At 39.3% G+C, this 21,966-nt stretch overlaps 1 protein-coding gene across 1 annotated transcript in view; it reads right to left on the bottom strand.

Annotated features, from left to right (window-relative positions):
- GALNT11 (polypeptide N-acetylgalactosaminyltransferase 11) overlaps nucleotides 1-21,966 on the bottom strand; it is a 38,783-nt gene that overhangs the window by 7,885 nt on the left and 8,932 nt on the right. The window contains exons 4-9 of the mRNA XM_009886770.1: nucleotides 19,840-19,965; nucleotides 17,330-17,579; nucleotides 13,230-13,347; nucleotides 11,276-11,428; nucleotides 8,000-8,218; nucleotides 4,526-4,630 (exon numbers count right to left, since the gene is read on the bottom strand). Of these exons, the coding sequence (XP_009885072.1) occupies nucleotides 4,526-4,630; nucleotides 8,000-8,218; nucleotides 11,276-11,428; nucleotides 13,230-13,347; nucleotides 17,330-17,579; nucleotides 19,840-19,965 (971 nt within the window). The remainder of the gene's footprint in view (nucleotides 1-4,525; nucleotides 4,631-7,999; nucleotides 8,219-11,275; nucleotides 11,429-13,229; nucleotides 13,348-17,329; nucleotides 17,580-19,839; nucleotides 19,966-21,966) is intronic.

The following is a 21,966-nucleotide window of genomic DNA, read 5'->3' as shown; positions in this document are numbered from 1 at the left end:
GCGTCATCACAGCTATTTGTGTGTACTTCAGCTCCTGTTATTATGGATAAAAATGACATCACAGCACCAAATAACAGCTAAGTTTGGTGGCCAATCATTATTTTAAGCTATTGCTATCCCAGAAACCAAACATCCTCCTGAAAGTCATTCCAAAGCAGATACATGCTTTCTGTTTCACAGCTCAGTATGTCGCTGATGTTTCATGACAATTTGTTAGAGGGACTGAAGAATTGTGTTCCTCCATCAGTTTATGGAAAAGCAGCAAGTAGACTTAGTTTGCATGTCTTCACAATCACTCTAGACATGCGTGGTATCAGAAAAGCAAACTAACAGCCATGGTCCAGAGGTTTAGGGAGAAAGATTTTGCAGAATTGCACAAAGGAGCACATCCTTTTAGACTCTGACTCTTGAACAGTTTGTAAAGTACGTACACTTACATTTATACAGTGCTACAAGAGCGTTAACAGAACTTTTCTGAAATTCCCTGCTCAAATCAGTTATTTTTTAAAGTTCCAGAGAACCAACGCACATGCTTAGACACCTTAGCATCATCCTCAGCTTTTTAAAGCTTAATATATCGCAAAGTAAGAGAAAGGTTAAATTATTGAAATGAAGTAAACACACAGAGGAGAGGTTATAACAACACAGAAAGTAAAGCTTTGGAATCAATCCAGTGTATTTGAAAACAAACAGTAGAAAAAAAATCACATAATTCAGTGGACTTTAAGAGGAGATTTTCTGGAAAAGGAACTTGGCTTTAAGCATTTAGGTCAGGCAGAAGGCAAGCACGCTAATTGAGACACATGACAAACACAATCTTCTTTCAGCTGTTAGATCACAAACATTCACCCTAGTTAGTCCTATTGTTGGCCATCATGCTTCATTCCAAAAACCTTCCTTTTTAGTTCAGTGTTCTTTGATGCTTCTCTTCCAAGTTTCTTAGTAACTACATCTACTCCTTCTCCTTAAAGGCAGCATCTAGCCCAGAGCCTAATCACCACCCAATTAACCTTGGCATGATGGCTTTGGGTAGAAGCCACACCACATAGTTTTTTACTTCTGCTTTTCACACATCTCCAGTCTTTCATGATGATCTTTCAAAGTGCTTAAATATTTTCTATCCTCCTTCAACACCTAAGTTTTTGTGGTGTGCGCTGCCTTGTGCATTCCCAGTTTCGTTTCCAGAAAGAGGTCACACACACTACTGAATTTCAGGAGGGTGTTTACTTCAGCAATCTTGGGAGTACCTTCACACAACCACTCTTCAATTACAAAATTTCTCATTCCATGTTAGTCTTCTGTGTGCAAAATTAATATTAAATTTTTCTGTTTCTTTTCTTACTTCAGACCTCTCCACACTGACCTTCGTTCTACTAGATCCTGTCACCTCTCCTACTTGTGCTATTTTAACTACAAAAGTGCTATCATTTATTCCTAAAGCTGCATTCAATCCCCAGTATTATCCCTGACTAAGTATTTCTGTTAGAGTTAATGAAATGTCCCAGTTTTCATTATAGCTTAAAGATCCAAATTTTGGAATATTTTCTAGACATATCACCTTTGTAAGAACCACTTCCCTTATTGCTTTTTCTTTCTATAGCAAAAAGATGAACTATCACTGTCATGTCAAGTCCTAGAAAATAGGATACTTTGATATGTTTGAGTAATTTTTAAGTTTACTTAATGATGATCATCTAAGTCAAATTGATTTAAAAGTATTACCCATAATGGTGATGAAACTGCAAATTTCACAACATCCGTTATTTCTTTTAAATCAAGGAGTTAAGTGAGAACTTGAAATGTCTTAGCAGCCACGGAGGCTAAAGAAAACAAAGCATGCATAAACTAAAGGGAAAACAGACTTGCTTATAAGGCCAATCTCATCACTTCTGTGAGTCTGGTTTCCCCACCCACCTACTTTTCAAGGTCAACTCTCACACGCACGAATTGTCTGTATCACACAGAAGACCATTTTTCAGTCAAAAGATTACACAGAAGAGCATTTTCCAACCAATAGAACAGCGTCAATGAGTTTTAAGGCAGCCCAGTTTTGTTTTCCCAGTCCTTTGCATGTTTTCCCGGGTAGACTGCACCTTCCTCCTTCAACTTACTAAGCAGTAGCATGTATTTTTCAAGGGAGGGTGTTATCTATTCACAGAGCAAAAGTAGCCTGGAAAGAAATAGTGATTACTTATTCTTGTTCCTCAGGGAAAAGTTAGCTAGCATCAAATGAGGTCAGCACCAAGTGGCATCAAATTATTTCCACAGAAAGCACAGTTAAGCTGTGGTACTCGCTGCCACAGGATGCCGAAAACTTACAAGAGGTCAAAATACAATTAGACAGTCATGAAAAAGCAAAAATTCTACAAAAATATCATCTTTGGCTAGAAAAACACTAAACAAAGTAAAAAAAAATATTGCTCACAAAGTGTAGGTTTATATCTTCCAGAGTAACTGTTTGCACTGGGTGTATTAAGCAACATACATTTCACTTGCTGCCAGCGGGCAGGGTACAGGTACCTGCCTTTCACCAGACCCAACACAGGCTTTCTTATTCAGCCAAATGCATAAAACTGATGGTTCTAGAGCAAAAATCAGCTGAAAATGCCAATGGGTAGAACGTTACCAGAAATGACAGTTAAAAGCTTCCAATACTTAGGAAGTTTCTTGCTATTTTTATAAGCAGAAGCTGTTAAATTTAAGTGTCATCTTGCTTTACATTGTTCTCATGTATCTAGAGCAAGATTGCTCAAGAGGCTACGAAAGCAAGATGGCTGAATGCACTCTTGGGATTTATTAGGAGAATAAAATCAGTTTAATGGCAGAAAACCATAGTGTTTGTTAACATATCTAGTTGGAGAACAAAATCACTGTGAAAGAAGATAGCACAGCCAGGTGTTTTTGAGAACCAATTGCTTAATTTACCACTAGTAAACTAGATTAATGAGAAAAGAAGCCAAATATCAATGATCTGAGCATTAATTTGTCTTTCTCAGCACCAAAAGGCTAACTGAAGTTTCTGCCTCCAGGAGGAAAAAAAACAAACAAACACAGGAAAATGTTTTGATAAGGAAAAACAATAATATTCCTCCTCCAGCCACGTGCAAGTTCACTATTGGAAATATTGCAGGTATGAGAATGGAAACAGTAACTGTGAGCACTTACCTGTTCTTATGGTGGACATAATCCACTGGGAGTCAATGCTGCTTTCTCGCAGACTGAATGGCTCAGAAAGCAGCCTAAAACCTCTGGCATTGTAAATGTATAATCACTGCTGCCAGTCAGTTACGATTACATTTACGCAGTCTTTACGTTTACAAGACTTGCTGACTTTCTTATAGCTAATGGAAGAGATCACATAGAGATCACCTTGATTCCCATTCCAGCTTAAATTCACCCACCTTTAACACAGGGACCTACAATTTGGTCATTGCGATGATTACTCAGTACTCCAGGGGCAAAGTGCAGGAATGTATTGCTTGGTCCTAAACAGCAACTGGAGACCATGTGTCTAGAGCCAACCACAGTTATCCAGACACTGCCTAACACCCCTCTCACACTGTCGTCTTCTGTCATTTTCAACTGGTGAGACCACAGATAGGAGGCAGAAAGTCCCATGAGTTGACAAAGCACACAACTTTTTGTTTGGGACTATCACTAATCATCCTGCTTTTACTGCTGCAGTTTCCATATCCTGAAATCTACTGCCCATTTCATAAAGTACCAATTTAGTCTAGCACAACCAGCTGCGTTACATCCCATTCTCCATTTATTTTGTCTCTCTGATTACTTTTCTCTTTAGATGTGATCTAGTTTTTAGACTTGGGTCTCATGGGCTCCTAAATCACCACGTTCTCAATGTAGTTCTTAGCTAGGTAAAAATCTTTATGTCATTAGGTGAACATCTCTCTAGAGATTGTTTATCTAGGTCCCGAGTTTCTGTTGCCTGAAAGAACAGAGGTCAAATAGCAAAGGCTTCATGTAGTAATAGAAAAACTTCAGTTTTTCACATCCATCCCCAATTAATCCCCAGATCAGCAATTCACCTGTAGCGAAAGAATTTTCTAAATTCCTTAGAATTCCTTCTATTTAATAACAACAAATTATTAACCCTAAACTACAGCTGTTCCAGCAAGACTAGTTGTAGAGTACACAGAAGAACAGCAGGCCAGGAAAAGGCTGCCTTAAATCCCAGTATGAGAAAGTGACTGAAAGAGCTTCTACACATTCTAAAGTGTCAATCAGTGGATTATGAACCCATCAGGAGCAACTTAAAGATAGTCTTCAGCCACATACAGAGGTTCATGCCATAAAGATAGGAGATTATAATATCTAACACTCAGGATTAGCAGGTACAGAGCAGCAAGCTCCACAGTCTCCTCGGTCAGCCTTACAGTTTGAACGATACTCTGAAATCAGCCTGCTTGCTGATGAGATGTTATACTAGGGCATTTTGCCAGCAGGAAAACATATTAGCAATTTGTAAGATGTGAATCACTATTCAATATAATTAGGAATATCATACCTGGTTTTGATCGTTGTAGTCACATTCCCGAACCACTACCAGACCTCCTTTCTGACTTGGGTGGCCCTGGGCAACCAGGCATTTGTTGGTTTGAAGGTGATACAACTGTGAAAGGAAAACAGTTTGATGGACAGAGTAAACAGTAAACAACAAACATCACATGCCAAAGGGAACACATGGTAATGCTTTGGAAGGCCTAGAACTCAGTGTGCTCGACTCTTCGCAATGAAAAAAAACTTCTTCCCTTTTAAAATACCGTTTTGTTTTTCAGATAATTTGGAGAAAAAACAACATTAAATAGCTCCATTTTGCTTGCTAATTACATCAAGATTTCCCTCTGTGTGGTACAAGTGCAGTACACAACCTGGCTCAGCACATGCTGGCCATACTCTGTCAAGTTTCTTTCCTTTCACTCTCCATGAAAGTCTCAGGCCCCAAACACTTGCTAGCTTAGGAATATTGACTGCACTGTAGAAACTACATTTTACTACAGTTTAGCTTAAACATAAGTCTCCTCCTACATCCTCTCTTCATGAAGCAGCTTTGAGAAAGGAGAAGGAATTACTTAAATACAAACAACTTCAGAGACTTAGGTTGTTCACAAACTGATTTTCAAGAGCATTTAGGTAACTGGAAAGCCATAGTTACCAGCTAGGTTATTTTAATGACAGACCACGGAAGAAGAGAAAGTTTTACAAACACTCAAATGTTCACTCCAGTTCAAATGCCCTACCTAGTCTGATTTGTAGTAATGTATCAGAGGACTAGATTCAGGTCAGGAGCCTGTCCTGGGATGCAAAACAGGAAGCATCTACCATCAAAGCAAACAAGGAGGCTCTCAGCAAGTTAGCAATCTCTCTCCTGGTTTGGGCAATGATACCCACCCTAAAATTCATCCAAGAGGTCTTCTACAGAGTCTGAAGATTAGGTTGTTTTATTCCAACAGTCAAGAATCATTAAGATCTTGATGTATCCCCACAGAGTTACCCAGCGAGACAAAACACCTCCATTGTGGCTTCAAATAATACGCATGCCCTGAACTTACTGGTGGCCAGCAGAAGCCTTCTTTTCAGCCTGATTATTTTTTCTTTCCCTGATGTGGTGGTGATCAGGCTATTCAGGCAGCAGTCAATGCCTGCACATCAAGAACTGCGCCACACGCAGCCAAGGGTACAAATGGGAAAGGCAATTATTCTAGCAATGGCCACAACTCTGCCATTTCCTTTCTCACAGCGAAGAGCCCTGCTCTCTACCAAATGCACGGGAGTGCATCTCACAGTCACTGGGTGCGTGCATGTATGGGAGATGGCAGGACCCCAGATCATTAAAAATAATTCTTTGCAATCTGGAGCTGAATGTAGAGGGAAAAAAAAAAAAAAAAAAAGAGTTTGCTGTCCTTAACTCAAGGCCAGACTGATTAATTAGTTCACTGCATTTTATTATGAAGACATACATAGCCATCTCAGCATTTGTATTGATTCTACAGATTTTTAGAAACCAAGACACTTCCAGTAATAGAAAGAAATGTTCCATCACACGATAACAAAAATTAGAGAGCACAAATACCAAATCATATTCTTCACTAAACACCATTTCTGGAAATAGCTGTCCCAAGGCACATCAGCAGCCTCCTCAAATGCACCATGTTTCTCCTGTTCCCTACAGACATCTGAAACAAATTACACAAAACCTTCTAAGTAACATTTCCTCACACCCCAGAGACTTCGAGGAGAGATCTCATTTTCATCATTCCTCACTCAACAGAAGGCTTTCAAACCATAGTTACATGAGTTTTATATGATTTTTGTCCTTGTTTTTATTGGCTATGATGATCAGCATTTGATAACACTGTTAAGAACTGTCACAATTTGTGATCATTACAGTTCTTCCCAGCTGTCAAACCAGCACTTATCTCTGGCCCAATTCGTTTTTGAGATAAGCTGGGATTTGGAGTGATTCATCCCAAATCCTAAAGAGTCTGGCACGCAGTGGTGACATTGGCTGATCATTCTGTTCCTTGTAGGCATCTGGAAATAGTTTATACAATCATCAGAGCCAAAGCTGACTCTCTCACACAATGCTGGGTATAATTCCTGAACCCTGGAGAACCAAGCCAAGGAACTGCATTTTTCTGTGTTTTGTCTCCCCCTTCTTAAAGGGTGCGCAAAGTTGTTCTCCAAATAAAACCATGGGAAATTATTGCTAGGAAGATTTCCCTTTAAGTGTTGTTGAGGGATTCAGATCCCTCAAGAAGCCTCCCCCACATCAGCCATTCCTTAGTTAAACTTCTTTCTGAATGAACGCAAAAAACTATGAAATTTAACAAGGGCAGGGGGAGAAGGTCTGACTAGGGGATTAACAGCATTTAACAACTAGGGGAATCAGCCCATTGCATCAGTTTTATTCAGGGAAACTACGCATCTTTGCCCTAATAAATAACTTTACAGCTTGGCTGGGATACTATTATAAAAATACTGCACAAATTGTGGATTCCCAGGTAGTTGCTTCCAAGTGAAAAATCTAACGCTGTCAATAGGTTCTGCATGAACTCAGAGCCTCCCGCCGGCGTCTACTTGCTGGATCAGCAAGTGTCAACAGCTACTGCAGCCTGTGTTACCTTGTGGCGAGGGCTACGTCCCGCTACTTAATCCTCCCAGTTATTGAGCTAGAAGGGAATCTGCTAACCATAATCTATGTGTACGTTAAATAGCGTACTCAAAGGTCTCCTCTTACACAGAAAAGACCTTGAGGAAGTTGTCTTGCGTTTGAAGTTATCCAATATTTTTGAGAAGTGTAAAAAGCACACATCAGAAACTTGGCACTGGAGAAAACAGATGCAGCTGTAAGTTGGCTTTGCCTGCACACAAACCCATAAACATAGGTGTCAGAACTAAGGCATGAATTTACTCATTGTTTCTTTCATGAATACACATAAAAAATTATCTCTTCACTTCTACTTTGAAGAAAAAAGGAGCAAAACTCATTTTTTGTTCATTATCTAACAGTCAAGACTCGAAAAGCTATCATCAGTCTCAGATGCAAATGTTCATCTTTGCAGAAAATTATCCAGTAAAAGCAATGAGTTTGGAAATTAATTACATTGTACTCTTATCATAAACCAACAGAGCATGAAATTTGAAGCCAAATTTCTCTCTATCCAAATCTATCTTCAGAACCAACAGCCATGAAAGCACATTCTAAAGACATCAAAACTTCATAACTCAGAGCTTAAAGGTAAGAAGCATCATTGAATAGTATCTAGTCTGAAGATGACTTGAAATATAGATCAGTGAAACTGATTGGCCTTTGTCTAAAGACAAATTCTGTTCTTTTCAAGACAGCTTGTTGCAAAACTAAAACTTGATACTCTATGGAAACAGACTATTTTTATAGTATTTGAGCAAATCTTTCAGAAAGAATACTAAAATAATTTAAAAAATCAGAACTCTATATTTTTAAGAAAGTTTATCTTACCCTTCCACGCTGGATTATTTTCGGTCGTTTCTGTGCTCTATTAATGAAAACTGGCTGCGGAGCTTTGGCATTGGGCCCAGATATTTGCATCTCAGGATAGATATTATCTAAATACCACTTAAATGACTTGCAGTTCAGTCTTTTTCTCAATTCTACACGGTCGGTAATATTTCCGTAGTTCCGCATCCTTAGCTCAGGTCTCAAAGCAAAATATTGCTCCTGTATTTAAGAGAAACCGGTTGGGGGCAAGAGAAGAATTTCAGATTATTCATTTCCAACTTTTTCCTGTTTGCAGAACTCCCAAAGCTTCATTTCATTTTGCTAGTGCTTTCAACCATTAAGTTTGAAACTGGCATTAGGACAATTACAGTATTTAGTTTGCCACAGAAGGTGGGATTTATCTTGCCTAACTCTGAGCTAATCCTTCTAGACTGCTTTTTCTGATGAAGACTTCTCAGGCATGAATCTGCTGACCTTTTTTAGATGCCAACTTGAGAAGGAAACAGATCAGCCTTGCACTTCATTGGCAATGAAGGCATCCTAGCGTCATGAAGTCAGAAACGGATGTGTATATGGTCTTCATCCTCATCTGGCAAGTTTCTTTAAATTAGATTGAGTGTCCAATTGATTGTTTCCGTTGTTGTGGGGTTCAACTATATTTTGTCTTCCACAGTTTCCACCTTTCCAACTTTACAAGTTACCACAGCAAAAAAAAAAATCCGTATCAGAATAGACCTATAAATGGGACTATCTTGTGAAGTTCAGTGGGACCACGCATTTACTCACATGAAGAATCAGAACTGTCACCTGGGCTGTCTCTGAAGCCCAGTTTTTCAGTTTTTTTTCCACCTGCATCATCTCCAGAAAGGCTCCCACAATGTTATTTTTTCATGTTCCAATTTATGATTGTACTTGGAATTTACCTGATTAGGCAAGGACAGATTAAGATTCCAGCTCAACCTTATGTGCTGTTCAACTCTAATGCAGAGACAATGGGGACAAACAGGAATTCATAAACGTACAATGTGGCATGAATACTATTACCAAAACTAGAAGAAAAAAATCCTCTTGTAAAGTCTTTAATTCCAGCTAGATTTACAGAGCTCATAGAAAAGGCATTGTATTTGCACATTAACTCATTTACTAGATATTATTTAGAAATCAGTTTTCAGGCCACTGAGCTATGGTATTTTGTTGGATTAATCTCTAGTAGACATCTGGAATTCATTTACCATAATGTGGTTCTGACACTTTTCAATTACCTACTGCTATCTCTGATATTCATATGACAGACAGTGTCATCTCAAGACAAATTACACATCTGTCCTTATCAAGATCTTTGAGCATTTGGATGCGCTTGATGTATCACTGCTATTTTAATAGCAGAGGAACGGGAAGCCTTAAGTACATTCGACTGTTGGACAACTCTGAGGAAGTTTGGAGATAGACTGGACATCACTATCAGAAATCGGTCGTCTTCAAAAAAAGTAGCTCTGTTACTTTTTTATTCCTGGTTAAAATTCAAATTTTACTATCCTACATTTTCTGCATTATGTATTTCCATTGTGTACATGAACTTACTACTTTTACACTTTGCTTTTGATAGTTATGAAGATTTTGCTGTTTCCCTTCCATCATGCAATTTTATTTATTAAATATTGCTATTTTCTCTTTGCTGCAAAACAGGTCCTTTAAGTCTTATCTTTATACTTTTCATCATACAATCATTTCAGTAAATTATTCTGGACCTAAATATTTGCATTACACATATAAACCTAAAAACATTTCCAGGCTTGCCTTCCATACATACATCTGTCACAATGACAATCTCTGGCAACTATCAGAGAATTAGATTAGAAACAGCTGGAAACGTTTAGGACACAAATCTGCGATAAGAGACTGCTAGAACCAGCAGTTTAAGCCCTTGCTGGACAAAGCAGTATTAGCTGGAAATTATAACAAAGAATCAATTCCAAGCCTCAGAGAAAGCCATCTTTAATCACAAAACAACTGTGCCCAGACACCAATAAAGGGGAAAGTGATAGATCAAATCTACCAACACGTTATGGAGATGGAGATAAAAATTAATGACCCCTAATAGGTTCCTCAAACTGATGGAACATCAAGATAAAGGATGGGGTTTAAAACATAAACCTCTAAAGAAAATAAAGATAATAAAACACATCTTGTAAAGAAATTGTAGATACTACAGGAGCTGGCCACACAGAAAATCCTATGGTCTCACAAGGCAAAATGTCCTCAATTATCAGAGACGTCAGGGCTTCACAAAAACCTGATCTACATCAGAATCAGGTCCAGAGGAGGGCCAGAAAGATGATCAGAGGGGTGGAGCACCTCTCCTGTAAAGGCAGGCCGAAAGAGTTGGGGTTGTTCAGCCTGGAGGAGAGAAGGCTCTGGGGGGAACTTATAGCAGCCTTCCAGTACTTAAAGGCAGCCTACAGGAAAGCTGGGGAGGGACTTTTACAACGGCATATAGTGATAGGATGAGGGGGAATGGATTCAAACTGGAAGAGGGCAGGTTTAGATTAAATATTAGGAAGAAATTTTTCACTCTGAGGGTGGTGAGGCACTGGCACAGGTTACCCAGAGAAGTTGCGGATGCCCCATTCCTGAAGGTGTTCAAGGCCAGGTTGGATGGGGCTTTGAGCAACCTGGTCTAGTGGGAAGTGTCCCTGCCTATGGCAGGGGGGGTGGAACTCAATTATCTTCAAGGGCCCTTCCAACTCAGACCATTCTATGATTTCTAGGATTATACATTCAAAAGCACCAGTACCAAGATCTGAAGATGAGGAAGGAATACACTTGCCCTGAATCCAGAAGTCAATCCTGACTGATGTTGCAGGGCAAGACAAACTAAGAATCAGACTGCTAATTAAGAGAAACCAAACAGCCAACCTATAAAATCCTTATCTCAACTACCTGAAGGCTTATAGCAGTATATGGTTGCCGTGTAATACTGATTTGGACACAAAGCAATGCAGAGCTTACAAAAACTCATTCATCATCTTTTCCTTCATTAAAAAGGCATAAAATGAATCTCCTGCGGGCAGTAGAAGCAACAGGGAGGAGATCTGAGCACTCAAAAGCCAAGTGACAATCCTACAGTATTTAGGAATTCATATCAAAATTAACATCGGAAATCAGACTACAGAAGGAAAACCCCATTAGAGGTGCTAACAGACCCCTCTGTAATACAGTCCTTTGACAAACAAGCCAGTTAAGAACCTTATTTCATGACCTGGAATTGCCTCTTACCTTATATTCATCCATCCACACATGTGCCAGCCTCAGCGAGTTGTGAGCCATAGTGTCCTGTCCCCCTGGTGAGCCATAGGGACGCCTTTTACGGAAAATGTGTCCCACCCTGGAGCAGGGGATGATCAGAAGTCTACCACCACACATCCAGATCTGTCCATACAAAAGCAGAACATACCTCATTGTACATATACTTACAAGTCTCACTACCTCCTCCCCTTCTTCAAGGGATACTCAGGTAGGTATATACATTATGACAGGATTAGGTGTCAGCAATATTGTCCTACATGTCATGCTTTCTGACAAGTCAAATTATCAGATCTTCAGTTAGAAAAGACTATTTTTGTCATATCATCACACTTTCCACATAACACATCATGGCTTTCACAAAACAAAAGTAAATTTTCTAAAATTTTATGCTCTAATGACCTACTAGAAAACACTGAAATATATAGGCTGGGATTCAATTTACAAATTAAGATATCTAAATTTATTTACCTACATGAGAATTACACGTCCACACTTCCATGACAGATAATGAAGATCATCAAGGGAGCCTAGAGAGCTTTTCAACTAAGTATAAGCACTTATTTTACATGTTTGTTTCTGTTCAGTATATGGTAACTCAGAAATACTGTTCACGTTCAGATGCTACATTTAGGTGTCTTAATCCAGCTCCATTGAGCCCCAGATCCAGATTTAATTTACACTCTACTTCCATTTATTTTTTTAAATTTCAGCTTCCAGCAAATTATTATCTTTGGCCCTTTGTTGGATTAATGTGTTCTCCGATCTCAGAAAAGTCTTCTCACATTACCAGTTTATAATCAAACCACTTTTAAAACTCCTCCTGGATAAGATAAAGACTAAACTTCTTTACAACTCTCCCCAGGGAGATGGGGCTTCCAGACATTCTAAAGCTCTCTGATTATACTCCAATTTTTCAAATCCCTTTTTATTGAAACTGTGTATTACACATAAACAGTAATTTCCTCACACTCCGTACGCTTCTACTCAGATATCTAATAATTATATTCTGTACTGAAAACTTGAAAGATTTTATTTATTCAGCACACACCCCTTTAAAGTCACTCAAATTTATGAAATGTCAGTTATTAGTTTTGAGCTCTAATCTTGATGCCTCTAATGACCCAATTTGACGGATTTCTCTAAAGTTTTGGGGGTTTTGTGTTTGGTTTGGGGGGTTGTTTTTTTTTTTTTATGTTAACTTTGCTTTCTAATCCCCTTTTCAGATTTGTCATGATAGCCTATCATTTTCAGGTAGACTTTTGTCAAACCTGTTGATGAATCCACTTTACAAAAGTGAAGAGGTAAACATGACATTGAGCACAAAAAGTTGTTTTTCTTTCAGTGAAGATGAGAAAATATAGGAAGCCAAATGAAGTATCACATTCGAATCTCCTGATGATGACTTTCTCATTAATTTTCCAACCAAGCCGGTTCCCCTATAAGACTCTTAATTACAAAAAAAATTTACCTTTTCAGGCCCTCAAAAAGGCTGAAGTGTCTGAAAAGCCCCATACATGTCTAAGGAAATACAATAAGCTTACTTATTACCAATGTTGCTGTGAGCCACACATCTTTTTAACTGACTTGTGAAATTCATTAGACATTGCTTATAAACTCATTTCAGAAATTTGCATGATTATACTTTTCTTATGGTTCTCTATAGATATTATAAAATGCTCCAAACAAAGAAAAAAACACAAACATTTAACTACAGAGCTCAAAATTCTCTTTAATCTTCCCATTAAAACTTAACTTGAAGATTATTCTAAAGGCAGTTACTAAGCGCTGAAGGCATCCTTCCCAGGAATAAAATGCCAACTTCTGTGTGCAAATAGCTATTCCAGTGCTAAAGAAACTGTACATAGGGAAGAGAAGCAGCCAGATACCGAGGTTCATACTCCAACACACATAAAAGCTAGATTACCCGAAAAGATATTTCCAGATTTTCTCCTCCCCAGATGTCCATGCCACTATCATACTGTCCAAGTTCATTAAAGTACTCACGATCCATGGCAAAAAGGCCTCCAGCCATAGTAGGTGACCTAAAAAAGAACATTGAAAGAAGTTCATTTTCCTTTAGAGAAAAAAAAGCCAGTAATTTTAGCTGAATCTGCTAGTCCCAGAGCTTAAATTTAGACCTACATAATACAATTTAAATCCTGCAGACACTAGAAATCATGAGATCACATTTCTAGTCTCAAAACATTTTCAAAAGCAGATTTGTAAGTGGCATTTGTGATCTTCCATTATTCCAATACCTACAAACCATATTCCTTTGTTTAGTAAACTTGAGGAAAAGGGATAGGACACGGAAAGAGGAACAGAGCGGCTGTCTCTCTACTAAAAAAAAAAAAACCACAAAAAAGTAAAAAAGTAAAACCTTGTGCAAGTTTGGAGTCCATCAAATTTTCTACAGTCAAACTTAGAAGCTGCCTGCAATTCGAACTGTCTTTTGATATCATCTACCTGGACTTCTGCCAGGCATTTGACACTGTCCCACACAACATCCTTATCTCTAAATTGGAGACACATGGATTTGACAGATGGACTAGTCAGTGGATGAGGAATTAGCTGGATGGCCACACTCAAAGAGTTGCGGTCAGCAGCTCGATGGCCAAGTGGTGAGCAGTGACAAGTGGTGTTCCTCAGGGGTGAGTGCTGGAACGAGTACTATTTAACGTCTTTGCTGGCAACATGGATGTTGGCATTGAGTGCACTCTCAGCAAGTTTCCTGATGACAGCAAGCTGTGTGAAGCAGTAGACATGCTGGAGGGAAGGGATGCCATCCAGAGGGACCTGGACAGGCTTGAGAGGTGGGACTGTGCAAACCTCATGAAATTCAACAAGGTCAAGTGCAAGGTCCTGCGTGTTGGTCAGGGCAATCTCACACACAAATACAGGCTGGAGGAGAATGGATTGAGAGCAGCCCTGAGCAGGAGGACTTGGGGGTGTTGGTGGATGAGAAGCTCAATGTGAATAGGCAATGTGCGCTCATAGCCCAGAAAGCCAACTGCGTCCTGAGCTGTGCCAAAAGAAGCATGGCCAGCAGGTCAAGGGAGGGGATTCTGCCCCTCTGCTCTGCTCTCATGAGACCCCACCTGGAGTACTGCGTCCAGCTCGGGGGCCCCCAAAATAAGGAGGACGTGAACCTGCCAGAGCATGTCCAGAGGAGGGCCACGAAGATAATCAGAGGGGTGGAGCACCTCTCCTATGAAGACAGGCTGAGAGAGTTGGGGTTGTTCAGCCTGGAAAAGAGAAGGCTCCACGGAGACCTTTAATTGTTTTAAACTAAAACAGGGCAGATTTAGATTAGATATTAGGAAGAACAACTCTTTATTGTCAGGGTGGCGAGACACTGGCTCAGGTTGCCCAGAGAAGTTGTGGCTGCCCCATCCCTGGAAGTGTTCAAGGCCAGGTTGGATGGGGCTTTAAGCAACCTGGTCTAGGGGGAGGTGTCCCTGCCCACGGAAGGGGGGTTGGAACGAGATGATCTTTAAAGTCCCCTCCAGCTCTAATCATTCTGTGATTTACCAGAAGCTATTTCCCTTACAGCTACAAATGTGTACACTTGCACACAACAGTGTAATTCCCCATCTTACAGGGGCAAATTATACAGGCCAGGCTTGACTGGACTGCAGAAAGAATAGAATCCCCAACACACGTTACTCTCCTATATTAAATTAGATCAAGAAACAAAGCCCAAATTTAAATGATACAAGCCAGGAGGCTGCTAAAAAAATACTACTCTAGCTCATAGACAGAATTTAAATACCAAGAGCAGCATTGATGTTTCATCATTAATGCAACAATCAATTTATTGGTAAGTTATTTACAATCTGTATATTTGCATAGATGTTCTCCTCAGGGTTTCCCAGTTTTTTTGCCTTGCCTGCATGTTTACTAAATTGGCACTCTATTCTGTAAAAATCTGTATATGATCCCCACTGAAGAGTCTCTAGACTGAATTGCTATTGTATCACAAAGTTGTACTAAGGCATCCACATACATGAGTATAAGAGTAAAAACTACATAAATATGACAAGATATGATAGTTGGAACATACAATGGGCTGGGAACAGGCCTTTTCTCATCCTTGTTAATAAAAGCCTGTGATGAAACCAAACCTAAGTCTATATTTTCTTACTTGTTCTCACACAACTTCCTGCTACAGTTTCTGTCAATTTAAAACCTTGGTTGAAAGGTTGCTCTCAATTCTTCCATCCCTGACACCAAAATATTTCATTATGAAGGTCTCAAACATAAAACATTAATACTTTCCATTTGATGGAAAGCCATTTGCAAAGGTTAAATTGTCTAGCTTCTTTTTCAAAGCAGGCAGAGACCTCTAAGTAGGAAAAGTCCCTTTCATACTCAGAAAATGTGATCTTCCTGGATGATTAGACTCCCATTAACTATAAAGTTCTCTACCTTTTCCATGGGAGTTTTTCCTAAAAGTGAGTTGAAGGAATGCAACAACAGTGTTGAACACAGCAAGAACTAACCTTCAGGCATTCCCCAGATTAACTTTGAGAACAGTTCTTAACAGAAGAAGGACTTTAAGACTTTCTGTGCTGGCTCTCCATTCACATTTTCCCATTCTGTCCTTTCCCTTCTAGCTTCAGAAACTGCCACAGTGACGCTTTCAAGAAAGCCAGTCAAACTGTTAAGTAACTTAAGAAGTTTCCTGGCTTCTCAGACCAAATCTTGTGATGGGTAGATGTGGAACGACTAACTGCAGAGCTGTCAGACCACAGCAGAGAACCTTGTGCTAGAGCTGCTTGTGTCAGCCTGAAACGCTGTTCATTTACAGTCCAAGAGAAGAGAATGAAAGAGCAATGAGACAGCCCAATTTCTGATTCACTTTGCAAATCTTATAGAAGTACCACATTCTCTGCAAGGAGTCAGTTTGTTAAAAAAAAAAAAGTTCCTCCATCTCACAAACCTGAATTCCGTACCAAGATAGATACCTGTAACTAGAAAAAGCACAATCAGCTTCTTACCATTGCTCTACCAGCACTGGCCCTTCTCGTGAAGGGATTCAAACTGGGACAGCTTCTATTCTCATGTCTGAGCCATACGTGTCTGCTACTAAAAAAAGGTGTCTACTGACATCATTTTATAACAGTTACACGTCCAGTAGGAACCAGATATTGCCAGTTCTGTACAGGCGAGACAGCCATTATGGCTAAAAGATTAAGGAAGGTAACTTTCAAGTCCTAGTGTAAAGTTTTACCAAGACTTTTGTTTCAGAATGACTCTCAAGCAATTTAGACCACAAGAACAATATGGAGAGGCTTCCAACAGACAGTTTTGCCACATTGCACAGAGACAAGTAATATTTTAAAGATGGCTTTCACATCCATGTGTGTTCATTTAGGAAGCTTTATGACAAAATAATTGCTTGTTTGAGGAAAAATAGAAATGAAATCTAAAGCAAAAAAATGATGTTGACATAGAAAATTACCATATGCTCTGATGTTCTTTCCCATCAGCTAGGAAACTACCTTCCTATTACCACAAAAGCATATTTTGCCAATCTAGCAATTCTTTAGCATTTCATCACAGAACTTATAGAGCTTATATTAGTGGGATATGCAGGCTATTACTAGCACAAAGGTGGTTATCAAAATCATCATTAAGCCAAGCACATCGACAGACTGGAAACAAATATCAACGCATAGCTCAAAAGTGAAATTATCAGACAGATTTAATACAGAATAGCATAAGCTCCTTAAGACTTTTGTCTTTAGCAAAAGCTGCTGTTGTACAAGCATTGTCTAAAAGCATGCTTTCTTGACCTAAGAAGACAGATGTATCTATTTCGTGATTAAATGTGAGAAATTAAACTGAAATAGGTATTAGTAACAAAAACTATTTCTAAGTAAAATAAACAAGTAGAGTATTTGACAGGTTAGGCATCTGCTTCCAAAGCTGCACACCCAGATACACTCCATAACGCTCAAGAAGTGCTTCTGATCACCCGTATGTTACACAGACCTTCACACCACATAGGAAGAACCTTACTTGATTGGAGCAGTGGCTCCCTCGGGTCCTTCCAGTTCTGACAAAGGAACAAGATCCCACTTAAAGTGCAGGCCCCAGTTAAACCCTCCACGCACAACTGGGGAAGAGCTGTAGGCAAGCGTGTCAGCACTGATTATGTCAATCACAGGGCACACTACAGTCCTGCGATCTTCACTGATGGGAGTTAGCAGAGGTTGTAACCACATCTCGTTCACCTCACAGTGACTGTCCAGGAACACCAGCACTTGCCCTACAGAGGTCAAAGCACACAAAACACAAAGATCCATGGTAACATGAAACACAAACGCATATGCAATTACATCAGCAGCAGAGTATCGGCAGTATCCTCACCACCCTGCGTAACAGAGGGGAAACACCATCTGGACTCTGCAACACTGACAAGCCAGAGAATCCGCAGGGATTAGTTCAGTCACAAAGGCAGAAGGTGGATCCTGGCTGTTCACACATTTAGCTAGGAATTGCTCAAGTGGACCGTTATTTGCTTTTCTTTGACAGGGTTTTATAGTCGTCAGATTTTCTACCCAGATTCAACAGAGCTACTTATTTTAAATGAATCATCATCAGACCAGCACTCTAAGAGTCAGGAGGTGCATTTAACCTAATGCAGAGCACCTCCCATGCCTGAGTTAGAGTACAGAAATAGCTGAAGATGGCAGATAACAGGCTGGATGAATTATCCCCACGACAAAGCTCTTTTTGTCCACTAACTGTAATCGCCTTGGGCTCACTTCATAGCACACTTCAGCATCCATCCAGTTACCGTTGCAGCTAAGATCTGTGGATTTTAAACCAAGCCATTCTGATGAATTAATCTGCATTCAGCCATGACACAGGCCACAGCATTTCAGTTCCTGAATATAAAGTAACATAGAGCATGTTCCCATTTCATTAGCTCTAGAGTGACTGTGGATTCATATCGGTTTAAACCAAGAGTGAACGCCCTAAATCGGCATAGCCAAATCCACCAGTATTAGACCAAGCAACACTTCAGTCCCATCATTTTACATGGGGATTATCTGCCATGGTCAGAGTGTACAGTTTGAGCCATGAGACACCTTCAGACTCAGTTTGTCTAAAGTGACCTGAACTTCTATGGCACCACAAAAAAAATTATGTCACACTAAAATAATGTGGAAGAGAAGAACTTTCAAGAAAACAACTTCAAAACATACAAATATAATGAGTCACCCATTAACAGACAGTATTTGACTGAGGAGAAAAAGACTCCATCAGTTCAGAAAAAAAAAAAAAAGAAAATCAATAAAATTACTTAAAATTGTACTAACTCAAAGAATCCCAGCACAGCTTGGAAAGTGCAAGCACAGTTTTCTCTCTCGGTTATGCCATTACAATGCTAATGACTAAACACCAACTAAGAGACTTTATCTGCCACTCAAAATTATTTGAGAAAGCCGTGCATACTTTCTCAGACATTTTTTAACTGGGAAAAATATGTTAAAAGGCACACAGTTTACATAAAGCACCAAATATTGTTTAACCCAATTAATGCTCACTGCAACAACAGAAAAGCTTGTAAGAGAAACATTACAATTAGATTGGTAAATGAGAAACCAGATTAGAGTTTACCTTAATAAGGAAGCAGATTGCCATTTTAGAGCAACAGTTTTCACATGAAACATGGATGTTCCTGCCCTGAAAGAATGTTGCCTCAGGAATAGGGAAAATTCTGCATTGCCTCACTAGATTTTATCAAATACTGGTTTTGTTTTACTATTTCACTGACCCATTTTAAAAAATGAACTTATTTTATCAAAAGCAAACTTCCATAGGAAGAAAAAAAATACAAATCAACATTTCAGACAAGGTTTAAGAGACACTCAAATTTGGCTCCAAATTTGCCAAGTCATTGTTTGGGTGACTTGAAAAAAACATCTCCCCCTCTTACACAGCATAGATTTCCTGAAGTTAATTACAAACTATAAAAACAGTGAATTTATTACAACTGCTCTATATTTACATATAAGCAAGTACCAAGTCCTCCTTGCTTCCTTCTCACTGAGAACAGAAAAACCTCAAGTGAGGACCAATTCAGTAAAGCTATGAGGAAACACGAGAGAAAGCTTTATAAAGACCATGGTCAACTGCACGATGCAAACATTTAAATACACAGGTAATTTTAGCCGAGGTCTCCAATTGCCGTTACACAGGTATCACTGAAGACACTTTGTGTAGCTTTTGTGACATAGCTTAATATAACAGCCAAAGATCAATGCAATTAACTCATTTCAAAGTCACTGAAACAATTGCTAAAATGTCTTTCACCTAAGACAGCACTATTCTTAATCTTTCTTTTCCTGTGCTAAATTGTATAGCTTAGAACATGGCATGACACGCAAAGCCCCCAAAGTGGGCTAAAGCAATCACAGGTCAAACATTCAATATCTGAAAGAGCTGCACTACAGAAAGAGAAATCACTCAATTAACATACAGTCAAAGTATGCAAGGAAAACAGAAACAAGAAAGTATACCTGTGGCATGAGAGGCTCCAATCATCCTTCCTCGAATCAAGCCTTCCCGCTTCTCATTTCTTACCAATTTTGTGGTTTTTGGAAGCTGAGTTTTAACATATTCGCCCAAGTCTTTCTTCAAGTCATCTGAGAAAAGGAAAACACAAGTTCAACAACAGGATGGAAATTGTGAAAGCTTTAAGTCCCAAGATGTTAAGCTCAAAACCGGCCAAAAACTTGATCAGAATCTACCCTGATACAGCACAGCTTTAAACTGAAAGTATCAAAAAGATCCACATCCTCCACCTGCCCTTCAACTCCTGTGGCCTTTTTTTGTTGTTTTATTCTCACATTTTCCTATTAATTGCTCCACTTTTTCCTGCTGCATTGTGGAAACCCACATGGACAAAGCAGGTACATACCCAGCATTGAAAAGGGTGATGGACCACACGACTGGGCCTTCCACAGGGCACATCCCTGCTGATAAGCACTTCCTTACATTTTCTCAACCAACTTTTTATGCGCTGCTGCTGTCTCAGATTTTATACTTAGCCTTGGTATCCTGAATACAGACTGGATTGTCATCTTTTTGTTCTGTTTTCAAAGCCTTTAGTACAATATGACTCAAGTTAACAGGAACTACTAGACTCTAAAAGGAATTACTGCTGCTAAAGAAAAAAGGAAATATCAAAATAAAAAGCACTATACAAAGAAATAGCATCTCTCTCTCTAAATTCTTCTAATGGTGACTGTCATTTGCAGCAGAAGTAATGAAAACCCTTTCACACAGGCAATTGATTTGTATTACTGTGTTCCATACACTAAAACAAACACTGACACTTTTAAGAAGTGTGAAGACACCTTTCATTATCTGCACCTGGTTAGCTGATACAATAGCAGATACAAGGAATGACAACTCAGTCTCAGGTGGTTGCTTTTCCAAAATCCAAAAGGATCAAAGACACTCCTGGCAAACACGTGCTTTTGAAGGAGAGCGAAGTTTGTTGAAGTCTATAAGCACTACTGTAACTTAACATCAGTGAGGATTGTAAGAGTAAAAACACTGTCCCCAAGGACAGTGGTTTCTAACATTAAAGTGGGCAGCCAGGTTTTACCAGTGAAGAGAAGATGGACACGTGAAGACTGAAGTAACGGAAAAACATAAGCTAATAAGCTTATGGAGAAATAAAGAGGAATGTAAAATGAGGAAGAAAAGCAAAAAGCCAGCTGAGACTTCAGAGAACCTTTATATAGAGAGGCAGGCAGACCTTCAACAGAGGATATGCTGGAATAAATATTATTATTCTGATGAATGTCAGTTCAAACATCAAAGTTGCCGTTAACAAGATTAAATGCCAAAGGAATATATGTGGAAGCCAGAGTTGTAACCTTCAGGGAGTACAAGAACTTTCAGGCAGAAAGACTGAAAAGGAGATTCCCTTCTGGGAACTCCAAATGTTAAGATCTCAGCCTTTGCACTGCAAGGCGGCATCATGGATCAAGAATGAGAAAGCACCACAAAGCAAATATGGTGCTAGAGAATATTCTAGGACAAAGAAAAGTCTCTGGAGAGACACAGGCTGGATTCAATTGAGTCACAGGAATTCTCTCCCCGGTCTTGAACATAACATCATATGCCAGAGACAACAGGAAGAATTTTTTTGGAGAAAGTCTCCTAGAAAGTTGATGAAATAGTCGTCTCTAGGATGCTACCCAAATGAGATACCCAAAGAAGCAGTACAGAAGGATTTGCAAATCTAAAATCAACTAGTGTTTGAATCATTTTTGACCTGACGTATCATAACAAGGGAAAGATAGCGTACAGCTGCAAAAGGAAAAAAAAGGGCTAGCACAAAGCAGAAAATGTCAGTTATCAAACTCAGCACTTAACAGCAGATAAGGCTGCATGAAAGGACATAAAATACAAGAGGAAATAGTTTTGCATGTGCAATCTTCTGAAAACAAGCAGAAGGAAGAAAAAAAGGTTATGTCTGTAGTGGTAGCTAAACAAGGCCCACAACATGGGCTTGAACAGCACAATGTAAGAGCCAGTAGCACCCAATGGCTAACATGCTCTCAGAGTACAGTTTTGACCTGGACAAAACAGCATTCTGCTGGAAACTGTGTCCAGCCACTGCCTGGGACTGA

The sequence above is a fragment of the Charadrius vociferus genome, unplaced genomic scaffold, assembly GCF_000708025.1.
Source record: "Charadrius vociferus isolate BGI_N301 unplaced genomic scaffold, ASM70802v2 scaffold255, whole genome shotgun sequence".
In the NCBI taxonomy this organism is placed as follows: domain Eukaryota; kingdom Metazoa; phylum Chordata; class Aves; order Charadriiformes; family Charadriidae; genus Charadrius; species Charadrius vociferus.
This window is presented reverse-complemented; position numbering and strand designations above follow the sequence as displayed.